General features: G+C 58.8%; 1 protein-coding gene across 2 annotated transcripts in view; it reads left to right on the top strand.

The window, feature by feature from the left end:
* Positions 1-22,005, top strand: part of CFAP99 (cilia and flagella associated protein 99) — a 41,105-nt gene that overhangs the window by 8,433 nt on the left and 10,667 nt on the right. For both annotated transcript variants that reach the window (XM_042937085.1, XM_042937086.1), the window contains exons 2-11: positions 303-430; positions 10,162-10,306; positions 11,501-11,595; positions 15,265-15,377; positions 16,644-16,818; positions 18,441-18,521; positions 18,700-18,774; positions 19,679-19,750; positions 19,992-20,080; positions 20,661-20,865. In XM_042937085.1, the coding sequence (XP_042793019.1) occupies positions 320-430; positions 10,162-10,306; positions 11,501-11,595; positions 15,265-15,377; positions 16,644-16,818; positions 18,441-18,521; positions 18,700-18,774; positions 19,679-19,750; positions 19,992-20,080; positions 20,661-20,865 (1,161 nt within the window). In that variant the 5' untranslated portion in view covers positions 303-319. The remainder of the gene's footprint in view (positions 1-302; positions 431-10,161; positions 10,307-11,500; positions 11,596-15,264; positions 15,378-16,643; positions 16,819-18,440; positions 18,522-18,699; positions 18,775-19,678; positions 19,751-19,991; positions 20,081-20,660; positions 20,866-22,005) is intronic.

Raw genomic sequence — 22,005 nt, 5'->3', positions numbered from 1 at the left:
GGCCACGTGGGGAGGCCTGGGAGCCTCCAGGATCTGTGGGTGGGTAGGGGCCTGGGGTGGACTCCTCAGGGCCAGCCTGGGCCCATGGACGGCAGAGTCCTGCAAGGACACGGTCCGGGAAGTGGGCCCGGGTTTCCCCAGCTGGGGTCCCTGTCTCCCTCTAACATGCCTCACTGTGAGAGGTCCCAGGCTCCCAGGGGACGTCCCGTCTAATGATAAAGCCTCTGCGGCTGCCTTTGCCACCTGCCGAGCTGACAGCCCAGAGGTCATGGAGGGTATGACCTGTAATGGTTTGCTTCTAGAGTCCTGCCCTGGGAAGATGGCCTACTACGGAAAATGCATTGAAACTGTGATTGGGCAACTGGACAAATTTAAGGCTAAGAAGGGCAGTGCTGAGCAGTTCCTGGAGGCCGCGTCCACCGCCCTGCAGGTAGGATCAGTGGCGGCTCGGGGCTCGCTGGGAGGCATGCTGGTGACACCTGTCATGTAGCTAGTTACTTTCTAGGAAGACAGCTGCTTTCCGTCCTCCCTGGGGAGAGGCCCTGGGCACGGCCCCATGCCATTCGAAGGCTGGATGTCCTCAGCTTCACTCTAGGTCACAATAGTGGCTGCAGTGTTTCTAGGGGCCTTCAGGGACCCTCTCTGTGCCTCGAGAGGCATCCCTGGCATCTGGAATGTGCATCAGACCACTCTTGTGAAAGGGAACATTGGCACCGTGCCTCAGGACGTGCCTGCACGGTACCATCCAAAACTGAACATAGAGAAGAGTGAGCTTGGGTTGACCTCCACTCTGGAGGGTGGCCTCCTCCCAGGGCAGCTACGCACGAGCAGCCAGCGAGCTGACCGGCTTCCGACAGAGAGGCAGGGGCCGGCCAAGGCAGCGAGGTCCACAGGAGCCCCCACCTCCTTCTTCTCGTGGCCCACAGCTGGCAGAAATAAGAGACCTTCCCCCCCCACCCGCCGCCCCCCTGCTACTCACCTCTTGTCCCCGTGCCCCTGGATGGTCCTTGTTCTTTTCTCCCCCAACTACAGCCCACCCCATTTCAAGCACATACAGAGAGTCCGCTTGGCTGACGTCCTGGGACGGCTCAGGGCCGCTGGAGCACCACCTGTCAGCTCGGCCGCCCTCAGAAGCCTCTCTGTGCATCTGTCAATCTGTCCACCAGGGGTGGGTAGGTGCCCAGGGAGCGGGAGCATGCATTGCAGGGGCCCAGCCCCCCTGGGGCTGTTGTAGCAAATGCATTAATTACAGGATGCTTGTCCTTAATTGCCAGGTGGAATTGCTTTTCCTTAACAGGCGTGTGTGAGCTATTCACTGCGCCCACCCCCGGGGATGTGGGCTAGCCCCCATGACTTGCTCAGGCGTGGGCTCTGCTGGGCCCCCGGCCACAGAGGGACTCCCTTTCCCTTGCGGTGTGGTAGGGAACGCTCTTCCTTCGTCAGCTGCCTTGTGGTCCAGCGGCCCGAAAACCTGAAGTGGTCGCTGCCTTGCAGAAGGGGCTGGGGCCCTGGGCTGTGCACACAAAGGCTGGAGGGGTCCAGAAACCAGAGACTCTCCCACGAGAGAAAGCTTGGGACCGCTGACCCAGCCCCTTCTCCCCAGCTTCATTCAGAAACCGATGTCTCTGGCAACAGGGGCCGGGCAGCAGCCTGTACCCCTCTCTCAAGCTCGTCCCTGAGACCCTAGCATTTGGGGAAATGATGAAGACAGCCAAGGCCAGGCCCTACCACAATTATCTTCCCCAAGCGGAAATGCCCTGCACAGCTCAGCGCCCCCTCCCCCCCACCCTGCTTGGGCCTGGCCCTCCCCAGTGGCTGCTCCGGGGCCTGGGGGGGCAGCTCCCTCTGTCCCACCCTCCTCGGGTCGCTCGCATCAGCCATGACTGCTGTTGTTGGTGTCATCCTAAAAGAAAGACCTCGCCCGAGCTTCTCTCATCTTCCACTTGCAAGGAGACCCCTTGGTGTCTCTGCTCTGCCCTCAGCTCCCCTGCATCCGCCCTCCAAAGCTTTCCCCCACTGCCCAGCAAAAACAGCAAGGTTAGCATCTTTATTTCTCAGTAATAACCATTACAGAAAGTTGGGTCTGTGACAACACATTATTGCCGGTAGTTGTCGCTTAGTGAGCCATGGCATCATGCCCCTATGTGTGCGTTTCCGTGGGGAGGGAGGCCAGCACGCCTGTGCCCCCAGACCCACCGCACCGAGTCCCAGGGATCTGGCCAGCGTCGCCGGGGTGTGCACGGATGCTCGCGTCAGATGGAGAGGCCGGCAACTGCGTTTTCTGACACGCTGGTCTTCCCAGATCCTTTCCAATGCCCGCCTCAAGTCTGCCCCAGTGGGGACAACACACTCTTGTGTCCAGAAAATTGAAGGAACCCACTGCTTTTGTTAGACTCAAGGCTCAAGGCTGCCGCCTGGCAGAAAACAACGCAGCACACGAGCCCATCAGGCAGGGGTCCTGGCTGGAAAAAGATACCTTCAAGTTCTGGCTGCTGGTTACCTGTGAATGTGACCTTATTTAGAAATGCCACCTCTGCAGATATGATTAGGAATCTCGAGATAAGAGCATCCTTGACTTAGGGTGAGCCCGAAATCCAGTGACTAGCATCCTTATAAGGAGAGGGAAATCTCAACACAGAGACCAGGGAAGAAAGCCACGTGACCACAGATATATCCATGAGATGTGGACACCAGGATCCCGCAACCACCTGCGGCTGGGGAGAAGCACGGTGTGGACCCTCCCTGTGACCTGACCTTGCGACACCTCAATTTCAGAATTCTGTCCTCCAGAACTCGGAAAGCCTACATCCCTGTTGTTTTCAGCGGCCAAGTTTGTGGTAATTTGTTAGGGTAGCCCCAGGACATTTGTATAGACAGGGAACCTCCTGGGAGAGGCCAAGGATGGAGGGGCCAGGCTGGCACACTCAGGGTTGCTGCCGAAATGCTGGACTCTGGGGCAGAGGAGGGCGCCTGAGGTGTTCAGATGAAGCCTGGCCGAAGGGTGGGGAAGGTACAAGGACTTGTGGATGGGGGGCAGTGTGCTGACTTTCTCTCTGCAGATTATCTGTAGATCAGAAAGGGATCCATCATCACCACTGGGTGTGTAGGTGCTGAGACGTGGGCATCAAGCCTCCGCGGATGCCAGTCTCCAGAACGGCCTGACAGTGGCACTGAGGGCCTGGCTGGGGCTGGAGAGAGGAGGGAGGGATCAGTGGGGGTGAGGGTGATGGAACCAGCAAGCACCTGGGCTGGCCTGAAAGCCTGGGTTCTCCTGTGCTCCCTGGCCAGGCCCTCGGGAGGGACAGGAATCCTCGCCTCCCCCGTGCTCCCAGCTCTGCCCCCCGTAGTTAATGTCACTTTGGAACAAGTGTCATTTCATTAGAGCACGACGACGGCAGACTGGAGAGTTTCCTGTAGGGGAGAGGGATGCTGCTGGACGTCCCTCCCTGGGTGTTGCCTTTGGCCACCCCTTCCCCCACCTGCACTCCCAGAGACCCACGTGGCCAGCCAGCATGACAGCTGGGCACCAGGCTGAACAGGTGGGGCATAGGGACTCCCAGAGAGTCAGCTTGGGCCTGCAGGACCAGGGCGGGGGCGTACTGGGCACAGCAGGCAGCTTGGGGCATCCACAAAGTCCATGAGGTCTGAGCAGACCTCAGAGAAGACTCTGGCTTTGACATTGAGATAGAACCAGAGGGGTGGGAGGTCTGGGAGAACAGGGATTCCGCAAACCCCCCCCCCCCCCCCACCTCAGGCAGAGGGACTTGAATGAGTCGGGACGGCAGAGTCCTGACCTGTGACAGGCGCTGTGTGGGCGGGGAGGCCAAGTGGGATCTGAGTGCCCAGAACCTTGGGCCCCGGGCCAAACCATGGGCAAGGGCGGGCAGGGGAATGGAAAGGTCAGCACTGGGCTGGCAGGAGTGGTGCTGGGCAGCTGGGCAGTCAGCACAAGGGTGAAGCGGGGGTGAGGAGAGGCCCAGCTGAGCACCCAGCCCGCCCCACCCCCTGCCAGAGGAACAGGGAGAAAGCAGGAACTGGGGGGCTGGGGCCCTGGATCACCACCCATGTCCTCGCCTGGAAGGCGGCAGTATGGCCAAGGGCCAGAACGCCTTGAACTTGCTGTCCTAGTCAGTAGCTTCCTGGGCTCAGGAAACGTTTTTTATTTTAATATGTTTAAGTGCCTGGTTTATTGACATCAAAGATCCCAAACCCAAAAGGCTCAAGGTGGTATCCAGTGGGGTCTACCTCCCATACTGGCCCTCCCAGGAGACAAGCAGAGAGCAGTGTCCTGTGGTCCCTTCCAGAGATGGCCAGGCCTCTCTTGCATAGATATTAGCTGTAGCAAAAATTACATCTAAATTATATGTTTTATATATGAAAACAGTATCATTTTTACATAAATTTTTTTTAATTTCTACAAAATGGTAGTACATTATAACATAAATGTACCTAAGTGTGCGTAACACTTAAAGTACCATGAGGACTCTTCCACGTTCTGTCCTTAGAGCTGAAAGCATCCTGTTGCCTGGCTGTGACATAACCATCATGACCATCACCTATCGATGGGCTTGTAGGCCGTTTCCAGTCTTTCAGTATCAGAACCACAGTGAGACAGACCCATCCGCTTGTCCCTCTGCACCTGGGAAGGCACACCTCGGGCCAAGTCCCAGAAAATGCAGCTTCTCCACGTTGGGGGAGCTGGCCCCCATGGTTTCCGTAGATCTTGCCAGTTGAGGGGTCTACGTGCTCGCACTCTCGTTGGTGGGCAGGGTGTGTTTGTTCCCCCAAAGCCTTTTGCTTACATATTGTGCTAGCAAGTGTTTTCATCTCTGCCAATGAAATAGGTGGGGAAAGGCAGTCGGTGCACATAATCAACATTTATTTTACCTCCTGAGTTTTGAAGCGATATGTATTTCTATCTCTGAACGATCTGATCTTCTCAGACCTGTATCTGTTAGGAAACAGTGTTTGGCTGTGAGAAAATCCAGAAAAGCAATGGCTTAAAGAAATTGGAGGTATCTTCGCTCACATAAGAAGCAGTCTGCGTACATACAGGCAGTCCAGGGTGGGCTCAGGGGCTCCGTGGTGCCATTAGGAATGTATTTTCCCTCCTCTCTGCTCGGCCATGCTTGCAATGTACCTTTGTTTTGTAGTCACAAAATGGCTGCCCTGCCTCCAGCATTGCATCCATATCCCAGGAGAGAAAAGGAGAAAGGCAAACAGCATAAAGGCACGTGCCGGGTGAATCTGCCTCACTTTCTAAGAGCTTCCTTGGAGGCTGCACCCGGCAATTTGCCATTAGATCTCATTGATTAAAGCCATCTGCTACATGGCTCCATCAGCAGGGGCCTGGAAAAAGTTTTAGCTGAGCAAACCACCATCCACAATGAGATAGCATTTTTCTGTTGAGCAGGAAAAAAGGGAGAAGGGATTAGACACCGGGCAGCCTGTTTCCTTTGTCTGCTCTTCTTTTTTTGTTTTTTAACATAATTTATTGTCAAATTGGTTTCCATACAACCCCCAGTGCTCATCCCAACAGGTGCCCTCCTCAATGCCCATCACCCACCCTCCCCTCCCTCCCACCCCCCATCAACCCTCAGTTTGTTCTCAGTATTTAGGAGTCTCTTATGGTTTGCCTCCCTCCCTCTCTGTAACTTTTTTTTCTTTTTCCCCTTCCCCTCCCCCATGGTCTTCTGTTAAGTTTCTCAAGAGCCACATATGAGTGAAAACATGGTTATCTGCCTTTCTCTGGCTGACTTGTTTCACTTAGCATAATACCCACTTCAGCCAACACGTCACTGATTAGCAGGAGCCTCTAGGTGTTGTGACACAACTTACACATTCTGTGTTCTGATTAAATCCACAACCAGGCCCCTTTCCTGCCCCAGGCCCCAGTCTAGCTCTGCCCGAACTCTGGCAAACTGGGTCTGGGGGCTCCGGCCGGAGGCAGCCAGTGATGGTGGAAAGTCAGCAGGCTCACAGGCCCGGCCACCTCCCAGACTATCCGCAAAACTGTTATCCAGGGCCTTGCTGCCCTCCCTGGGGGCTGGCCAGGGGCTGTGGACTCCAGAGTCCTGAACTTGACCAAGGCCCAAAACGGTATCCACACTCAGAGGCCCTTGGGCGGCCACAGCCCTCTGTGGTCTGTGGCTGAGGTGGGTTTGGAATTAAGGGTCAGCTCTGGTAACGGGGCCCCCTCGGTGCAATTCAACTCTCTCCCTACCTCCTCCTGGAGAAAGCCTGGCCAGCCCAGCCCCAGCAGCCCTCTGCTGGCCTGGCCAGAAGGACTTGGTCACTGCCCCAGGCCTCAGTCTCCCCACTATGACCAGCTGGGTTGACCTTCCCTGGTGGCAAAGACCTGGCCCTGGGCCCAGCCTGGCCCACGGGCCAGGGTGTCACTTACTGCTTAGCTCTGTGTCCTCCGGGACCCCTTGGCCCCATGCAGCCCTGCCTGACCTCCGTGCCCGGGGATAGATGGCATCAGGGCTTAGAGCCGCAGGCTCCGGGCTCTGACCTTATTAATACAGACTCACACTTCCCAAACGCAGACGTAATTAATGAGCAGCGGAGTCACTGTTGTCTGAGCCTCAGAAGTGCGAGAGCCTGTCAGCAGGCGTCCTGCAAACTCATGCAGCCTCAGCTCCAGGCTTGCTGACTCATTGCTTTCTGCCCTGCCCGCACGGGCGCCCGGCCTTCCTCTGACAGAACGCGCCCGCTGTGCGCACAGCCCAGGGGTCAGAGGACCGTGAGACCAGAGCTGACCCTGGAAGGAGATGCTGCTCTGTGCCTCGCCTGCACTGGGGGGATGTCCCTGGGTCCCCACAACTGCCCAGGAAGGCAGGACATTCTGTTCCCTGTCTGGAGCACCACCGTAACATTGTAGCAGGGAAGGGAATCAGCTGCCTGCGTGTGCAGCTCGGCAAGAGCGCTAGGCAGCGTCTGACTGGGGGGGTGGTCAGGGACGCCTCCTGGGTCAGGTAGCGTCTGAGCAAAGACCTGGTGGGAGTGAAGGAGCAAGTGTACAGGGAAGAGTGTTGCAAACAGAGGGAACAGCTAGCACGGAGGCCGTGAGGGGATATCCTACAAGCTGGAGACGCAGAGGGAGGCCAGTGTGGCTGGAGTGGAGACAGGGTTAGGTAAGGACCCCGAGGGAGCCAGACCAGTCCACACAGAGCCTCACTGGCCATTGTAAGGACTTCTTCTGGCAGGCTCTGAAGAAGGACAGACATGATCCGATCCCCATTTTAAAAGAACTACTTGGTGGCCAGGCTGGAAACAGAGGAAGGTCGAGAGGAGAAGCCGGAGTGCAGAGGTTCCCCCGGCCCACCCATGAGGCGAGGGAGAGGGAGGCAACAAAGACTTTCTGGGGTTGTGCTGAGATGGGGAGGCCAGGGAGTTGGGGCAAAGCCCAGAGGCCAGACACCGGAGTCGGGGGAGGGTACGGAAGCAGACAGAACTTCTGGAGTCCAGGGAGGGCGGGCCGGGGACCCACGGTTGGAAGGGCACGTTTTCAGCCTAGATGCTGGTTGCGGTGCCCCCCCGGGGTGAGCACAGACCTTGAAGAGACTGGACTGGAGGCCGGAGACCCTCCCACGTGAGGAGAGGAGGCGTCAGTAGGGGAGTATTGGCATCCGAATATTGCTGGAGCCCAGTCCTGGCACTGGAAGGAGCAAGGGATCTAGTGAAGCCAGGCTGTGCTCAAAGCCACGGGGACGGTTTCAGAACCCAAGTCCAGGGAAGCCCCTGCTGCACAGCGGTCACCTCTGTGGGGGGCGGGGGGGGGGGGACGTCATCTCCCTTGACCTCCTGTCTCTCCTGTAAGGGCATCTCATTAACACAACCAAACTGTGCCAGAGCCACGGGGGCATAGCCCACTGAAGAACACGGTTTCAGGCTTCCAGCCTCTGTGGCTCAGGGGCACCTCGGGAAGGACGTGGGAATGACACCGTCTGCCAAGGCAACATCCACACTCGCAGGTGTGGAGACAGAGGCTCTCCGAGGTCCTGTGGCTTGTCCAGGACCCCTCAGGTCGTTTTCTTCGCATGAAAATAAGAGGGGGGGCACCTGGGTGGCTCAGAGGGCTGAGCATCTGACTTCCACTCAGGTCCTGATCTTTCGGTTTGTGAGTCTGAGCCCATCAGACTCTGCTGTCAGCACAGAGCCCACGTCAGAGCCTCTGTCCCCACTCTCTCTGCCCCTCCCCACTCACACTCTGTCTCTCTCTCTCTCTTTTAAAAATAAACGTTAAAAAAAAAGAAATACAAATGTCCAGTAAACATATGAAAACTTCACTGATAATAAAACATTGAAAATAAAACAATGAGTTGCCAAAATTTATCTAATAGATGGGCAAAAAAAAATATTTTTGTTTTAATGACACTACTGGTGAGTATGTTTTGCAGTGTTTTGCGTCTGTTTGGGTCGAGGTCTGCATTCTGGTTTCATGCTGCATTAACCGTCTTGTCCCTCCTGGAGATCTTGCAGGACTGAGTTCAATGGCTGCCTTGCTCCCTGTGATGGGAGAGAGCGTCTGACCTAGCGACTCCCCACCACTGACACTTAGGTCCTTACCATTTTCCTTCGCCCTGAACTTCTTTCTTTTCCTTTTCAGAAAGAATTAAAACATTTGTTGGGCATAAATACGTATACGCTACAGATACAGTTAGGGGTTACATACAGTATCCTATTTGCAAAATCTATACACTAAATTTGATATGGCAGTTTTAATGTGATGTATATGAAATAGTCTAAAATTTACAACACACCATCGTCATGGAGCCTGCTTGGGATTCTCTCTCTCTCTCTCTCTCTCTCTCTCTCTCTCTCCCTCCCTCCCTCCCTCCCTCCCTCCCTCCCCCTCCCTCCCTCTCTCTCCTTTGCCCCTCTCTCTGCTCATGCTCGCTGTCTCTCTAAAATAAAAAAAATTAAAATTAAAAATATAAAATGTACAATACAGGAAAACATACAATGATTTTTTCCCCCTGAAGTTGAAAAGCTTGGAGTGTATGCTGAACAGTGAGGGAAAACCTCTTGTCTTTCGGTGTAGAGGACCGCATAGGGGTGACACCCAAAGACACTCGGGGCACTTCTCGGTTTCTGCAGGACTGACTCCTGCGGTCAGCCAGACACAGCCAGAAACTGCCAACATTCCAAGCTGATTAAAAGCAAGGCAGATGATATGAAAAAAAAAAAAAAAAACATTAAGAAAATGTTGCTTCTTAAATGCCCTGAACTTCTTGTATGCGGCTATTTCCTGTATTTTGGATGGTTTCCTCACATTCCCAGAAGTAATTACTGGATTAAAGGGTACGGGAAGCACAAGGTACTTGAAACACATTTCCAAATTGCTTTCAGGAAAGACCCAACGGCACTGGTCCCCACCAGCCCCTCTCATGGCCGTGCTGGCAACATTAGATGTTCTTTTTCAGTCTTCTTGTTTTCAAAAGCTTAATCACTTTTTTGAATAAGTAACGTGTGACAACACAGTTGTCCAAGGGGTAAGTGGGGAAAAGTCAGTGTCCCCAGCAGAAGCCCGTGGAGAGAACACAGTCCCTCCAGTTACTGGTAATTCCTGTCTGACTTTGCAGGTTTTCCTTACCATTTTCTTTTTTTTTGGGGGGGGGATTATTTTTTTTAATAATTCACTTGAAAACCTTTATAGGAACTTGCTCGTTTTGTCTCTCGTTGTGGTAAAACACACGTGACATAACATTTAGCATCTTAGCCCCTGTTAAGTGCACGGCTCTGTGGCATTAAGAACGTTCACACTGTTGTGCAGCCGTCCCCACCCTCCTTCCCAGAACTTTCTCATCCTCCACAACAGAAACCGTTCCCGTGAAACGCTAACTGCCCACCCCCACTCCGGCCCCCGGCTCCCACCATCCTCTCTCGGTCCTGGGGCCTCATACAAGTGAAATCACACATTTTTCATGCCTGTTTATTTGTGTCTCTGCCCCCAGCCCGTGGTCACTACCCAGGAGCACCCGAGGGACCACATCCTGGGGTGGACCCGCTCGGTCAGAGGGTCGGGGCGCCGGACTGCCGTGGACTCTGCCAACAGCTTGGGGAGGGGTGTACTGAGAGAACGCTTCCCCAGCACGGACCGGGTGTCTGGCCCTGGCCCACGGCCCCCTCCCCCCTCCCGGGCTGTTTCTTTCCTAGACCCTGAGCCCCCAGAAGCAGGCGTTCATTCTGGAGGTGCTGTCTGGGTGCCTCGAGTACCAGAAGCTGCTGGCCGTGGTGGTGGACGCCTTCTACGTGCGGGCCGGCTGTCTCTGCCCACGGGCCGACTACAGCCTCTTTGAGGGTAGGTGTCCCTATGGGCCAGGCCCGCTGCCCTTGCCCCCTGCACAAGCCACAGACAACAGTGGTGACGACCTGGGGAGGTGGCCGCAGACAGGAGCTCCTCAGGCTCGTGCTGGACACCAGCCCCTGCTTCTGCAGCATGCTGCTTTCCGGGCTCTCTCCCTGCCCCTCACTCGTTGGGTCCTCACGGCTGCCTTGAGTGACTGGACCGGGTCTGCCTTACAGACGTGCAAACAGACTCCGGGCTCACTAAAAGCCAGGCTGGGGTCCAGAGCCTCGGGTCCCTGAGGGAGGCACAGCCTGCTGCAGAGACAGTGCCCCCAAAAGGCCAGCCTGAGTGAAATGACGAGCCTTTCTCATTGGCCAAGTTCCTGACCCCCTCAGCCCCGAGGACATAGGGCAGGGCCAGCCTTGTGGCCGCAGTCTGGACTGTCCAGCAGGGGATTAAATATGAATTGTCTCTGCCTGGTCTCCTGCAGGCCCCGGAGGGCCACCTGCTTCCGTGGCGCGGGGTGAACACTGCGGGCAGAGTGGTCAGTGCCTCCGGGTGGGGGTGTTGGTTCAGCCCCCAGACCCTGCACTAGGCCTCAGAGCCCCTGTTCAGAAGGAGAAGGCTTGGGGACAGCAGGGTGCTGGGAAGCCGAACTTAGTGACCCGATGCCAGGTCGGGAGCTGGCCCCTGAGCTCTGCCTGTGCCCCCGACGCTCAGCTCAGGTGTCACAGCCACCAGCACGTCACTGGCCTGCCCAGCAGCCAGTGTAGTGAACAGCCCCCCCCCAGGGACCCTCACCGGCCCGGGTGTTCACGTCCTGCTTGGCTTAAGGCTACTCCATCTCTCAAAATCAACAAACTGAAATCCAAAGTGATTTTCCTTTTACCCAGGGAACTTTTAGAATTTCTGACAACATGCCAAGTCAGTGAGCGTGTGTGGAAGTGTTTTGACAGACGCTCCCCGAACGCTCACCCATGTGAGCCGTCGTCCGAACTCTCGCAGCATTTTGTCGTTTTCACACGGCGTCAGGTGGAGCTCCTGCCCGTGGTCACCTGCCCGGCTGGTGGTGGGCCTTCGGCTCCACTCCCTGGCACCTGCCGGGCACCGGTCAGGCCTCTGGCTGATTCCCCAAGTCGGAATGCGAGGGGGCGCAGGGGAGGACACCCCAGGGGCGGCCCCACTCACCGGCCCCGTTTCCCCCAGTGATCTGCTACCTGGCCACGTTCCAGCTGGAGGAACTCGGCTTTCAGCTCTTCTGTGACGTCGTCAGGTCCCAGCCCGTGGACAAGATGCGCAAGGTGAGCTCTGCGGTTTCTTCCTAAACCCAAGGGCAAAGGTGTCCCAGCCAGCGCCGACCTCTCACTCTCTGGCTCATTGTAATGGAAGAGACCCTGCTGGGTTTAGTGTGTGTTTATGACAAACAGGTGCCCTCTCGTTGCTGCAGACGCCCTCGTTTTGTCCCTGGGGGCTTCGACTCCCATCCGTCAGGGGCCTGGTGGGTGGTGAGTCTGGGCCTCTGGAGCCTCCCCTTCTCTCTGTGACCAAACTCCTCCCTCCAAGAGAGGCTGTGCCGCCTGGGGGCTGAGGGGCAGGCAAGGGGGCGGGTCCGAGTGGACCCTGAGGACCCATCTCCTGCCCTGCCGTGGCCCCTCCTGTGGCCTGAGCCTCAGGCCCACCGTTCTTTAGTGGCCAGCCCCCGTGGAGCACTTGCTGCGGGCTGCGGGCCGGGCTTCGTCCGTGAGCATTTCTTGTTCCATCCTCACAATGACCCAGGGAGGTCGTCCTACAAGGCATCCATCCCACAGCTGAGGGAACTGAGGCACAGAGAGGTTGGGTGACTCACCCAATACCACCCAGCAAGTGAGTAGCAGAGCCCTTTCTCGGACCAGGCTTTTAACCACTGGCTTGCTCCTTCTTTTTTTTTTTTTTTTTTTTTTTTTTTTTCCAACGTTTTTTATTTATTTTTGGGACAGAGAGAGACAGAGCATGAACGGGGGAGGGGCAGAGAGAGAGGGAGACACAGAATCGGAAGCAGGCTCCAGGCTCCGAGCCATCAGCCCAGAGCCTGACGCGGGGCTCGAACTCACGGACCGCGAGATCGTGACCTGGCTGAAGTCGGATGCTTAACCGACTGCGCCACCCAGGCGCCCCGGGCTTGCTCCTTCTTACTGGGCTTGGAGGGCCGTCACCAGACCAGGACAGCGATTCCTGGAGAAGAGCAGGGATATCACAGGCCCCGGGAGTGCCCTGGGGCCTCTCCCAGAAGAAACAGCAGGCTCTGCGGTGACAGTTCGGTGGGAGTTGGGGGGCGGGGGGGGAAGCAGGGGAAGGGACGCCCACTAGGACCACAGCCCCCAGAGATGTGGCACTGGAGACTCACAGGTACCTTGGCCACCTAACAAGGGAAAGAGAGAAAGTGCTGGCCCAAGGCCGTGATTTGTGTTTAATGATGGGATTTCCTGTCTACATGTAAACAAGCAATTCACGGGGATAAACATTTGCATAGTTATCTTAAACACAGTCTTCATCTTTCTAAGAAAAAAACAAATTGTAGGCATTTTCTCAGAGGTGTCTGGAGGTGCCCAGGGCCGGCTCCCCCGGCTGAGCTGCCGATGCTCAGTTCCCGCTCTGCTCTCAGAGGCCTCAGATTCTTGGTGACTGTTGAACAAGAGGGCCTATGTGTCATTTTGCACTGGGTCCCGCAGTGCAGGAACTGGCCCTAGACCAACCTTGGCCTGAAGAACCCAGAGGGGGCGGCACAGGACCCTCCTGGGGCTGCCCCACAACGCAGACCCAGGACAGGTACACAGAGAGCTGGCCACACACGGCGAGCCTAGGGCCCCCAGTGCAGGTGGCTGGGTGTTACCTCCCTGGAGATTTTCTGGAAGAGATTCATGGAAACTGCCCCCACAAACTCCGACAGGAGCTGGGGAGCTGCAGGGGTGGGGCGGCACCCTCTGCAGGGCCTTCTCTCCCCTGCCCACGCCCCCCCCCCCCCCCCCCCCCCCCGTCCCATTGGGTCTACCCACCTCCAGCCTCTAGAGGAGAGGTCAGCCTGGGCCTTGAAGACAGGGCGCAAGCTGTTGGGGACAGGATGGAAGCCCTGGGGCCTCCCTGGGGAAGCCCCCCACAGCCCACAGTGGTCAGCAGTGATGAGGTGGTGGTGAGCTCAGCGTGCCCAGGCTGGTTCTCAGGCAGCCTTGGCCATGGTCTCTGCCGGACACAGTGCTGGATGTGGCTGCAGCTGGTCTGTCACTCCGGGGGCAGTAGCAATCCTGCTGGCTCCAATGACCCCCGCTCACACGCTGGAATCCTCCAGAGGGCCGGAGAACTCACCCCAGGACCCTGCCCCCACACCTGGTGAGAATGGGGGCCTCACTGTGGAGAGCTCTCTCCAGGGGTGTGAGCAGGCCCTCCCTGGGTGGGGGCAGCACACCAGCTGAGATGCTGAGTGGGCGGGGGGATGGAGCAGCAAGGAGCACTGGCCAGGAGCAAGGGGAGCAGAGACCCCCAAGGCTGGATAGCGGGGCACCGACTGCCCCTTCCGGCAGGAAGGGGTAAAGGCTGAGAGACAGCCATGTGATGGGGAGGGCAGGAGACAGGCCGTGGCTGGGCGGCTGGCAGCTGGGCAGCGGGCAGTGGCCACCCTGGGGAGGCAGTGACAGCAGCCGGGGTCCTGTCCTTGTGCCTGGTGCCCCCGCTGCTCAGCCGCTCCATTCACAGCAGCTGCAAGGGCCCGGGCATCATGCCCACCACGCACAGCACACAGCAAACACCGACTCCAGACCCGGAAGCCCCGGGAATAAGGCCCTCCCAGCCCTTGGCAGGCGTTGGGCCCAGATCCACGGGCGGTGCTGGGGTGGAGCCCAATGGCCCACAGCGGGAACCTACCTGCTGACTCACTCCCTGCCCAGTAAACTCCCTGTTCCCAAGGCTCACAGCTCAAGGGTGTGCTTTTAGGGACCCAGATGGAGGCATCACGTTTCCTGTGTCCACACAAAGCTCTCCTGGGGGGCTCCAGCGTGTGGCCTCCCTGGTTTTCTGGGAGCCTGGTTTGAATGGTCTGTAGTGGTCCCCTTGACTAGACAAGGCCCTGCAAGCCCGGGTGTGGTTTCGTCTGGGTGGATGCCCTCCTGCAGAACAGTCCCCCAGCAGGCCCCGGGCGTGGCTGCCCCTCGGAGGAGGGCTGGGGCGGGGGGCGCTGAGCTTCACCTCAGCTGTGCTGACAGCCACGTCCTGGGGCCACAGCCAGCCCCTCTGCAGAAGCACACCTCCCTCTCCCCAAGACAGCCAGCCTCCATGAGAAGCTAAACTGGACTGTCTTCTAGAACCAGATCTGTTAGACTTGAGGACCAGGACTGGAAAACAGCCTGCAGGGCCCGCGGCCGCTACAAGTTCCTGCTGTGGCGGGGTCCGGGCCGTCCCAGGGAGAACATCCTCAGTCCCTTCCAGGGGCCGGGTGGGCAGGTCACTCCTGGGGCCCACCCACTGGCACTGTCCTGGGCAAGCAGGGGCAGACTGCACCTCTACTCCTGGAATTCCGGAGCCCATAGGGGATGCAGGCCGCTGTCCATCTGTCCCCACCAAGAACTCTCCAGAAGTGGGGTGTGGGCCTTCCAGGTCCTGGGCAGGGAGCTCAGGCACAGGGTCCCCACCTGCTGGGCAGGGACACGCCCCAGGACCGGAGCGGGCTGCCCTGAACACCCAGAGGCCGTGAGCAGAAGCCAGCGTGGCCAGAGGCAGCGCCCCAGCACAGGCACCCCAGCCCAGCATGGGGGCGGGCGAGCAGGGCTCGGGGAGGGAGGGTCTTTCCCGAGGGGCCTGCTGCCCTGGCGTGGACAGTGGTTTCCTTGCCCCCCTGCCCCCTGGGCACTGGCTTTCCTGTGAGGGACACTGTGGGCTTCGCCAGGTTGGGGAGGGGTTCTGGTCCCGAGGCCCCCCCTCAATGGTTCCTACTTCTCCCTCAGTTCCTGGGGTTCTTCTTCAACCCCTTAAACCTGTGCTCATGGATCACAGATGAGTGGAGCCTCATCTACGAGACAGCCTATGTGCGAGAGAACTGGATCGGCCCCCTGATGAGGTGGGAGCCTCCCTGCACTCCACTCCCCGAAGCCACCCTCTTGTCCCTGCGCCCCATAACAGGCTCGGCCAAATCCCGGCTTCACCCGCGCAGGCCGGGACCCACGGGCAGAAGGACCAGCACTGTGGCCTGGCCCTGCCCTTGGCCTCCACGAGAGGCTACTGGAGTCAGGGTGAAGCTGGCCCTGCGGTGTTTCCCTTCTTATAGGGCTGGGGGAGCCGCCTGGTTTTCCTGGGGACAGACAGACTGTTTGGGCACAAGCAGACCACTTTAGGTACCAGCAGTGTCCTGGAGAGCCAGAGGCCCGGGGGGAGGGGCCCTTCTGTGGGAGAGAAAACCATGGCCCTGAGGTGGAGGGGTGGCCCTGGAGCTGCCGTTTCCCTGGAAGAAAGCCCTCAGTCCAAGCCAGGCTGGATTCACTGCCCATCCACCGGACTGCCACCAGGGCCCGGGCCCTCGGAGCCCAGAGAGCCACCTGTGGGGTCAGCCTGGCTCCAGGGTGCCCGCCACCCACCTCAGCACTGCCATATGCAGCCCCATCCCAGACCCACCCTGCCCCTCCGGAAACCTCACTCCCCTCAGAAGTGCCCTTCCTTCCTCTGATGGCCGTGGGCCTCGAGCTGGGCCAGGAGCTATACAAACCACGCTGTCTGTCCTCAGGGGAACCCCACCGGCCAGGCTGCTGATGGGAACTGGGCCCACCTGCGGTGTAGGGCACAGACCCCTGCTCTAGGGCACCGGCACCCCAAGGCTCCACCCTGCTCCCGTAGCCCCTTCCCCACCTGTCACCAGCAGCACAGCTCCAGGAACATTCCAGACATCTCCAGCTTCTCTGGGCCTCCTTGCACTGGGCCTTCCGCTCCGGCCCAGATGAGTTCTGCGTCCCTCCCGCTGCTGCTCCTCAGGCCCCTGGATTCCTGCCACTGGGCCTCTCTGCCCCTGTCCTCCCAACTCCCCACGCAGCAGCATGGCTTGTGATCACAGTGCTGCTGGCCTTGTTTCCTCACCTGTCTGCGTGACTCAGGGCACAACTGGTACAGTGCCCGGGGCATAGCTGGCCCTCAGTGGAGTGGCTATTGCTTCCATTATCAGCCCGCACCCTAAGGTGGACCCAGGGTGTCTTGGGTCCTTTGGTTCCCCAGGGCCGTGCCTTCGTTGACCTTCTCCCGAAGGCCGTGCCCTAGTTGGCCTGCTTCTCCTGAGGGCGGTGCCCTGGTTGGCCTTAGGAAGTGGCCCTAACTGGCTGCTCTTGCCTTTGCCTTCAAGATGGCAGCCGGAAGTCCAGAAGCTGATCAACCAGCTACAGGAAGTGTTGGCCAATCAGTCCGTTTCCAAGACCAAGGCCAAGGTCACAGAGCCCAAGGAGTTCAACCTGACTGTCCCCAGACCCCGCTCCATTCCAGTGCCTGAGCCAGTCCCTGTCGTGGCCAAGTCCAAACCAGTAAGTGCAGACATTTGTGGTGAGCACGGCCCATCCAAGCTGGGAGAGTGGACTCTGTGAGCCAGGGGCAGGCTGGGCTCTTCCCAGGTGCACTGGACCAGACCAGGAGCGTTTGGTGACCCCACGTCTCTGTGGGGAAGCCCAGCTGACCTGGGGCCTGCCCAGTGAGTCCCTGTGCTCCGCATCCTAAGGTCTGGTCAGCAGAGATGAAGTGAGGCTGTGGGGCCACAGGGCTCAAACCTGTCCGGACGTGGCATCTAGAGCATGCTTGTAACCTGTTGTGACATAGGTCTCCCTCTCTATTAAATAGCACATGTGTAGCTCACAATATGCTCTTCAGTACTACTCAGGTCATGGGCAGGTGATAATGTCTGTCTGTGTGACCCCATCATGTGGACTTGTCCCCACCCCAGGGCCTTTGCACACCTGTCCCATCTGCCTAGAGCCTCTTCCTCTCCTTCTCCCTCTCTCTCTCCCCACTTTGCTGACTTCTGCCAGTCAGGATGCTTTGTATTGTAGGTAACAGAAAAAGGCAGCTCAAGCTGGTGTAGACCATAGAGGACGGGCTGACTCTTGGCTGAGTAGGTTAGGCCTCAGGCAGAGTTTGATCAGAGTTCTAGCTGTGCTTCTGTGGGTCACCTTTATCTTTGGGCAAACTTCCTTCATTGTAGCAAACCACCCAGGCCTTCCCCATACTGTAAACCATCCAGGGCATGAGAGGACATCTAGGGCCAAGAATTCTGTGAGAGTACGATTAGACCAGCTCAGGCCGCACGCCTCCCCTCGAGCTGATCACCATGATTGGGGATGCTGTGTTCTGACTGATCCAAGTCTCTACCCCACACACTTGTGGTGGAGTCAGTTTCCCAGACCCAATCTGGTTTCCTCACAGAATTAAGGACCACGTGGAAGGGGGGGGGGGGTGCCGGGGGTCCCAGCCCACCCCCACCACCTTCAGGTCTCATGGCAACCTCTCTGCCCAGAGAGGTTTTCCATGAGCCCTCACCCGGGTCAGGTCCCTCGAGTATTCCAATGCTCCTTAGGCACACAGGGTAGAGGGAAAGGAGTTAGGGTCTGGAGCTCAGGGGTTTCCAGGCTGCCCCTGCCCCACCCCCATGGACACTGCTCCCTCCAGGCTGGCGAGGGTCCCTGTGACGGGACCCTGTGGGTGGCTCTCAGGCCACCCTGGCCTCTGCAGTATTCATGCTATGGCGCCGCCCCCTCCCTGACCCTCACTTTTCTGGGGTCCATGACACCTTCCTGGACTCACTTTCCCCTCCACACCTCCCCTTCCATCCCCTGCCCACTCAGTGGTCCTCTGCCTGTTCCCCCAGTGTCTACTGGGCCTGGACCCCGTGCTTGGCCACCTCCCTTCTTGCTGCTGGCCTGCCGTCCTTCCTTTCCCTCCCCCGGATGGCCACCAGCACCCAGGGGATCCCAGTCAGAGCCCAGCAGCCTCCCTCTCAGCCCTGCTTCTGCTGGCACGGGCACCACGGTCCACCCTCCTGTCCCCGGCACCGCCCTCTCTTCACCCATATCCCATTGGCCACCAGCCTGGCCCTTCTACACACCCCGGACACCATAGCCGCTGACCGCAGGCTTTCCTCCGGCCACCCCACCAGGTCCCCAGGAGCACCTACCAGCCGCCCAAGGAGCAGCAGCTGCTGGAGACGACCAAGAGGCACAATCGCTGGAAGGCGGAGGTGAGGACCCACCGACGAGCCCTGCCTTCCTAGACCCTCTGGGGGGTGTTCTGTGAGGAGGTGGGGGATGGGGGGGCGGAGGAAGAGCGGGAAGCTGGTCTGTGCCTTCGTCCCTCCCGAGGCCCAAGGGCGCCGGGGGGTGGCCAGTGGGGCCAGAGCCAAGTGCTGCCTCTTGCAGGAGCTGCTGCTCAGGGCGAACATGGAGGAGATGCGGTGCGCGGTGCCCAGGTCCCGCGGGGAGCCCCCGATGCAGGTAACACGCACCCTCCTCGCCCTGGGTCGGTCTTCACGGTGGCACTCTCCCACCACATGGAACCGTCCCTCCCTGCGCCCTTTGAGCGGTGACGCGATGAGCCCCTTCTTTAGCCTGTCCGGTCTCTGCTCCCCAAGCCCGGGCGGGGCGGCAGGTGCAGATGTACCTCCAGATCCGCACGGGCGATCCACGCATCCCTCTCTGGATGTTCCCACATTTCCATGCTGAGCACTTACTGTTTCCGTAAGAAAAAAAAAAAAAAAAAAAGCCAAGGTAAGTTTGTCAATAAAGAAAAAGTAAAGGACGCAGGACAAGGAAGGCCTGTTCGTGGTGGGCGCTCTGTCCAGAGGAGTGGGCCTGCCCTGCCCTCCCCACTGTGGGCTCCCCCTACCGCCGGTGGCAGCAGGGCGAGGCAGCGGTGCCCTGGCCCCCACAAGCAGTTGGGGCAGGCGGGGCATGGCCCTGGGGGTGTGCTGGCTGAGTTCCAAGGGGGGGCTCTTCTACCCACCGCTCCGCACACTGGGGCTGTGGGGCCCCTCCTGGGAGCACCCCAGAGCAGCAGCAGGCAAGGAGCAACTTCCTAGCAGCCAGGAAGCCAGTCGTGGAAGCCAGTGCCAGGGAGCCATTCGGGGGACAGGCCCTGAACCCAGAGGTTCAAGCACCCGGGAACTGTGATCCACAGGCCTGGCAGGCCCTACACCCAGGAAAGGCCGGGGAGGGCATGGGAGACAGAAGTGTTGTCATGGGACCCGTGAGCAGGGGGTGGGCTGGGAACACTAGGGTGGGCAGCTGGAGTGAGGACAGGGGAGCGCGTTGGCCCTCCCGGGGGTGCTGGGCCCACCATTCCCCCAGGGTGCGTCCAAGGGCACCCAGTGGGCACAGGTGCTGGGCCTGATCCCCGCAGGACTCCCAGAAGACTCTGCAGCCCCGACTCCTGCCCCGAATCCTTAAGACTCCAAAGCTGACCTTCTACAAGGTGAGGGGTGTTCCTGACCGGCCAGGTTGGGCACGGGGTGCCTGGTCTAGTCCCCTCTCCCTGGACACTCACTTCCTGGCCAGGTCTGTGCCCAGGGGATCAGATGGCCAGAGCTGGAGGCCCTGAGGGAGGCCCCACCCTAGGGGCCGGGGGGCAAGTGTGCGGGGTAGGGGGACACTTGCTGGCCCGACTCTCCCCCACCAGCCACCAGACTGCAGCTGGCCCCTCCTGTCTCCTGCAGACCAACAACGTCCCTGTGAAGCTCAACACAGCTGCCATCCTGCGGGAAGGATCTCTATACCAGCGGCAGGTGGAGAAAGAGCTGGAGAGGTAGGCAGGCGGCTCCTCACCCTGTTCAGAGGAAGGGGTGCAGGGACGGCTCTCCTGGGAGGGGAGGAGGTTGCCAGCAGGGGGGGAAGGCGGGGCCTGGTGGCTGTGGTGCTTTGGGGGTGCCACAGGCAGGCCAGCCTTAGGGTCACGGCTGCATCTGAAGAAGATGACCCGCTCAGTGAGGGAAACTGGGCAGAAGGCGGCTTAGCAGAAAGCTGGCCCAGCCCACACTTCTCTCAGGGTCACCTGCTCTTCAGAACCCCCTGAGGCCCCCCGCTGACCACCAGCACCCCAGTCCCCTGTGCTTACCGCATGAGTTGGGCTGTGGGTGGGAGTTTGGTGGCTGACCAGGTGGATGAGAGGATGGACAGGTGGATGGATGGGTGAGCAGACGAACAGGTGGCCAAAAGGTGGTGGAGGCACAGGACGGGGACAGGCGGACGGTGGGTGGTGGACAGGTGCTATGGCCCGCGATGGGTGAACGGCTCCCCATGCCTGTGAGGCCACCGCACCCCCAGGGAACCCGTGCACCCCCCCCCCACGGCCAGCACAGGCCCCCACTCTTGTCCCCTCTCCCCAGGGTGGATAAGCTTGTGGACGGGGCCGGGGACTTTTCCGAGTTCCTCGAGTGGCAGAGGAAGGTGCAGGCGGAGGGCCGGGAGGAGCAGCTGGCCGCGAGCGAGTGCCACAGGCTGCAGGGGAAACTCAGCCACGAGGAGGCCATCCTGGCCCGGCAGCGCCTGGTGCAAGGGAACAAGGAGAAGGCTGACCAGAAGAAGGAGGAGGTGACGCAGCCTTGCGGGAGCAGCGGGAGTACCTGGGGGCCGGCTGGCGGGCTGTGGCAGCTCCTGTGGTCATGGCTTGTGGTCTGACCCCTAAGATCCACACAGTGGCTGTGGTTTCTCTTTCTGCACCTTCACGGGTTGGGGGCGGGGGTTGGAGGCTCTCTCAGTGGACAGTCTGGCCAGCACTTCTGGTCCAGACTGCCCCCTGCCCCCACCAGGAGGGGCAGTGGGCCCACACATCCACACATGAAGGAGGATCTGAGGTTCTGGCAGAAACTTCTGGAAAGCCAACACATTTGCGTATGGCGTCCTCTCCCATAGGAGGGTCTGCAGGCATCTTCAGAAGCTTTAGACGTCTCAGTCCTGGCTCTGCCTCCTCCTAGGACGGGTGGCCTGGGTGGGGGGCCCCAACCTGTGTTTCCCTGAAAGCCTGTTCTTTGCAGTGGCTCCCAAGTGGCCTGGGGTCCGCAGGCCTGACCTCGGTTCTGTCTGTCCCCAGATGTGTGCCCTTGGGGACTTGCATTGGGCAGGGGGAGGGGACCATGCTGGAAGTTCACTTGAAAATGCCCTTTGGATAACTTGTTTGTGTCTGTTTGTATTTGATGTTAGGGTTTGCTTTTCCTTCCTTCTTAGTGTACTTTTTCACAAATAGGAAGTCAAAGCGATCTGAAAAATAGACTCAGAGAAGCGTCATTTCTTGTAAGTCCCTTGCCACCTACCCACCTCAATTCTTATTTTCATTAACCTCTGGATCATCTTTCCTTAAAGCAAATACGTACACTTGTGTACAAATCCTTCCTTCCTCCCTTGTCCCTTACATAAAATGCCACGCCCTGCTTTGTCTGCAATGGGAAACACAGGGCCAGTTTTCCGTGTTTGTGGAGAGAGGTTTTCAAGGTAAGCTTCTAGAGGGGACATCGCTAAGCCCCAAAGTTAACTGAGAGCGGGGCTCGGTCCCCGCTGTTGGGCACACAGTTTCCTCACCTTCCGCGGGGCAGTGTGCGCAGACCCCGGCAGAGTGTGCCGTGCTGAACTCAGAAATGTTCGCTCGGTCTTGTAGGTGAGAAACAGTATCCCGGTACAGTTCTGATTTGCATTTCATTGATTATGTATGAATTTGAACGTGTTGCCATATATTCA

This window comes from Panthera leo, chromosome B1 (assembly GCF_018350215.1).
Source record: "Panthera leo isolate Ple1 chromosome B1, P.leo_Ple1_pat1.1, whole genome shotgun sequence".
Lineage (NCBI taxonomy): Eukaryota > Metazoa > Chordata > Mammalia > Carnivora > Felidae > Panthera > Panthera leo.
The sequence above is the reverse complement of the archived record's forward strand: the minus strand, read 5'-3'. Positions and strand labels throughout refer to the sequence as shown.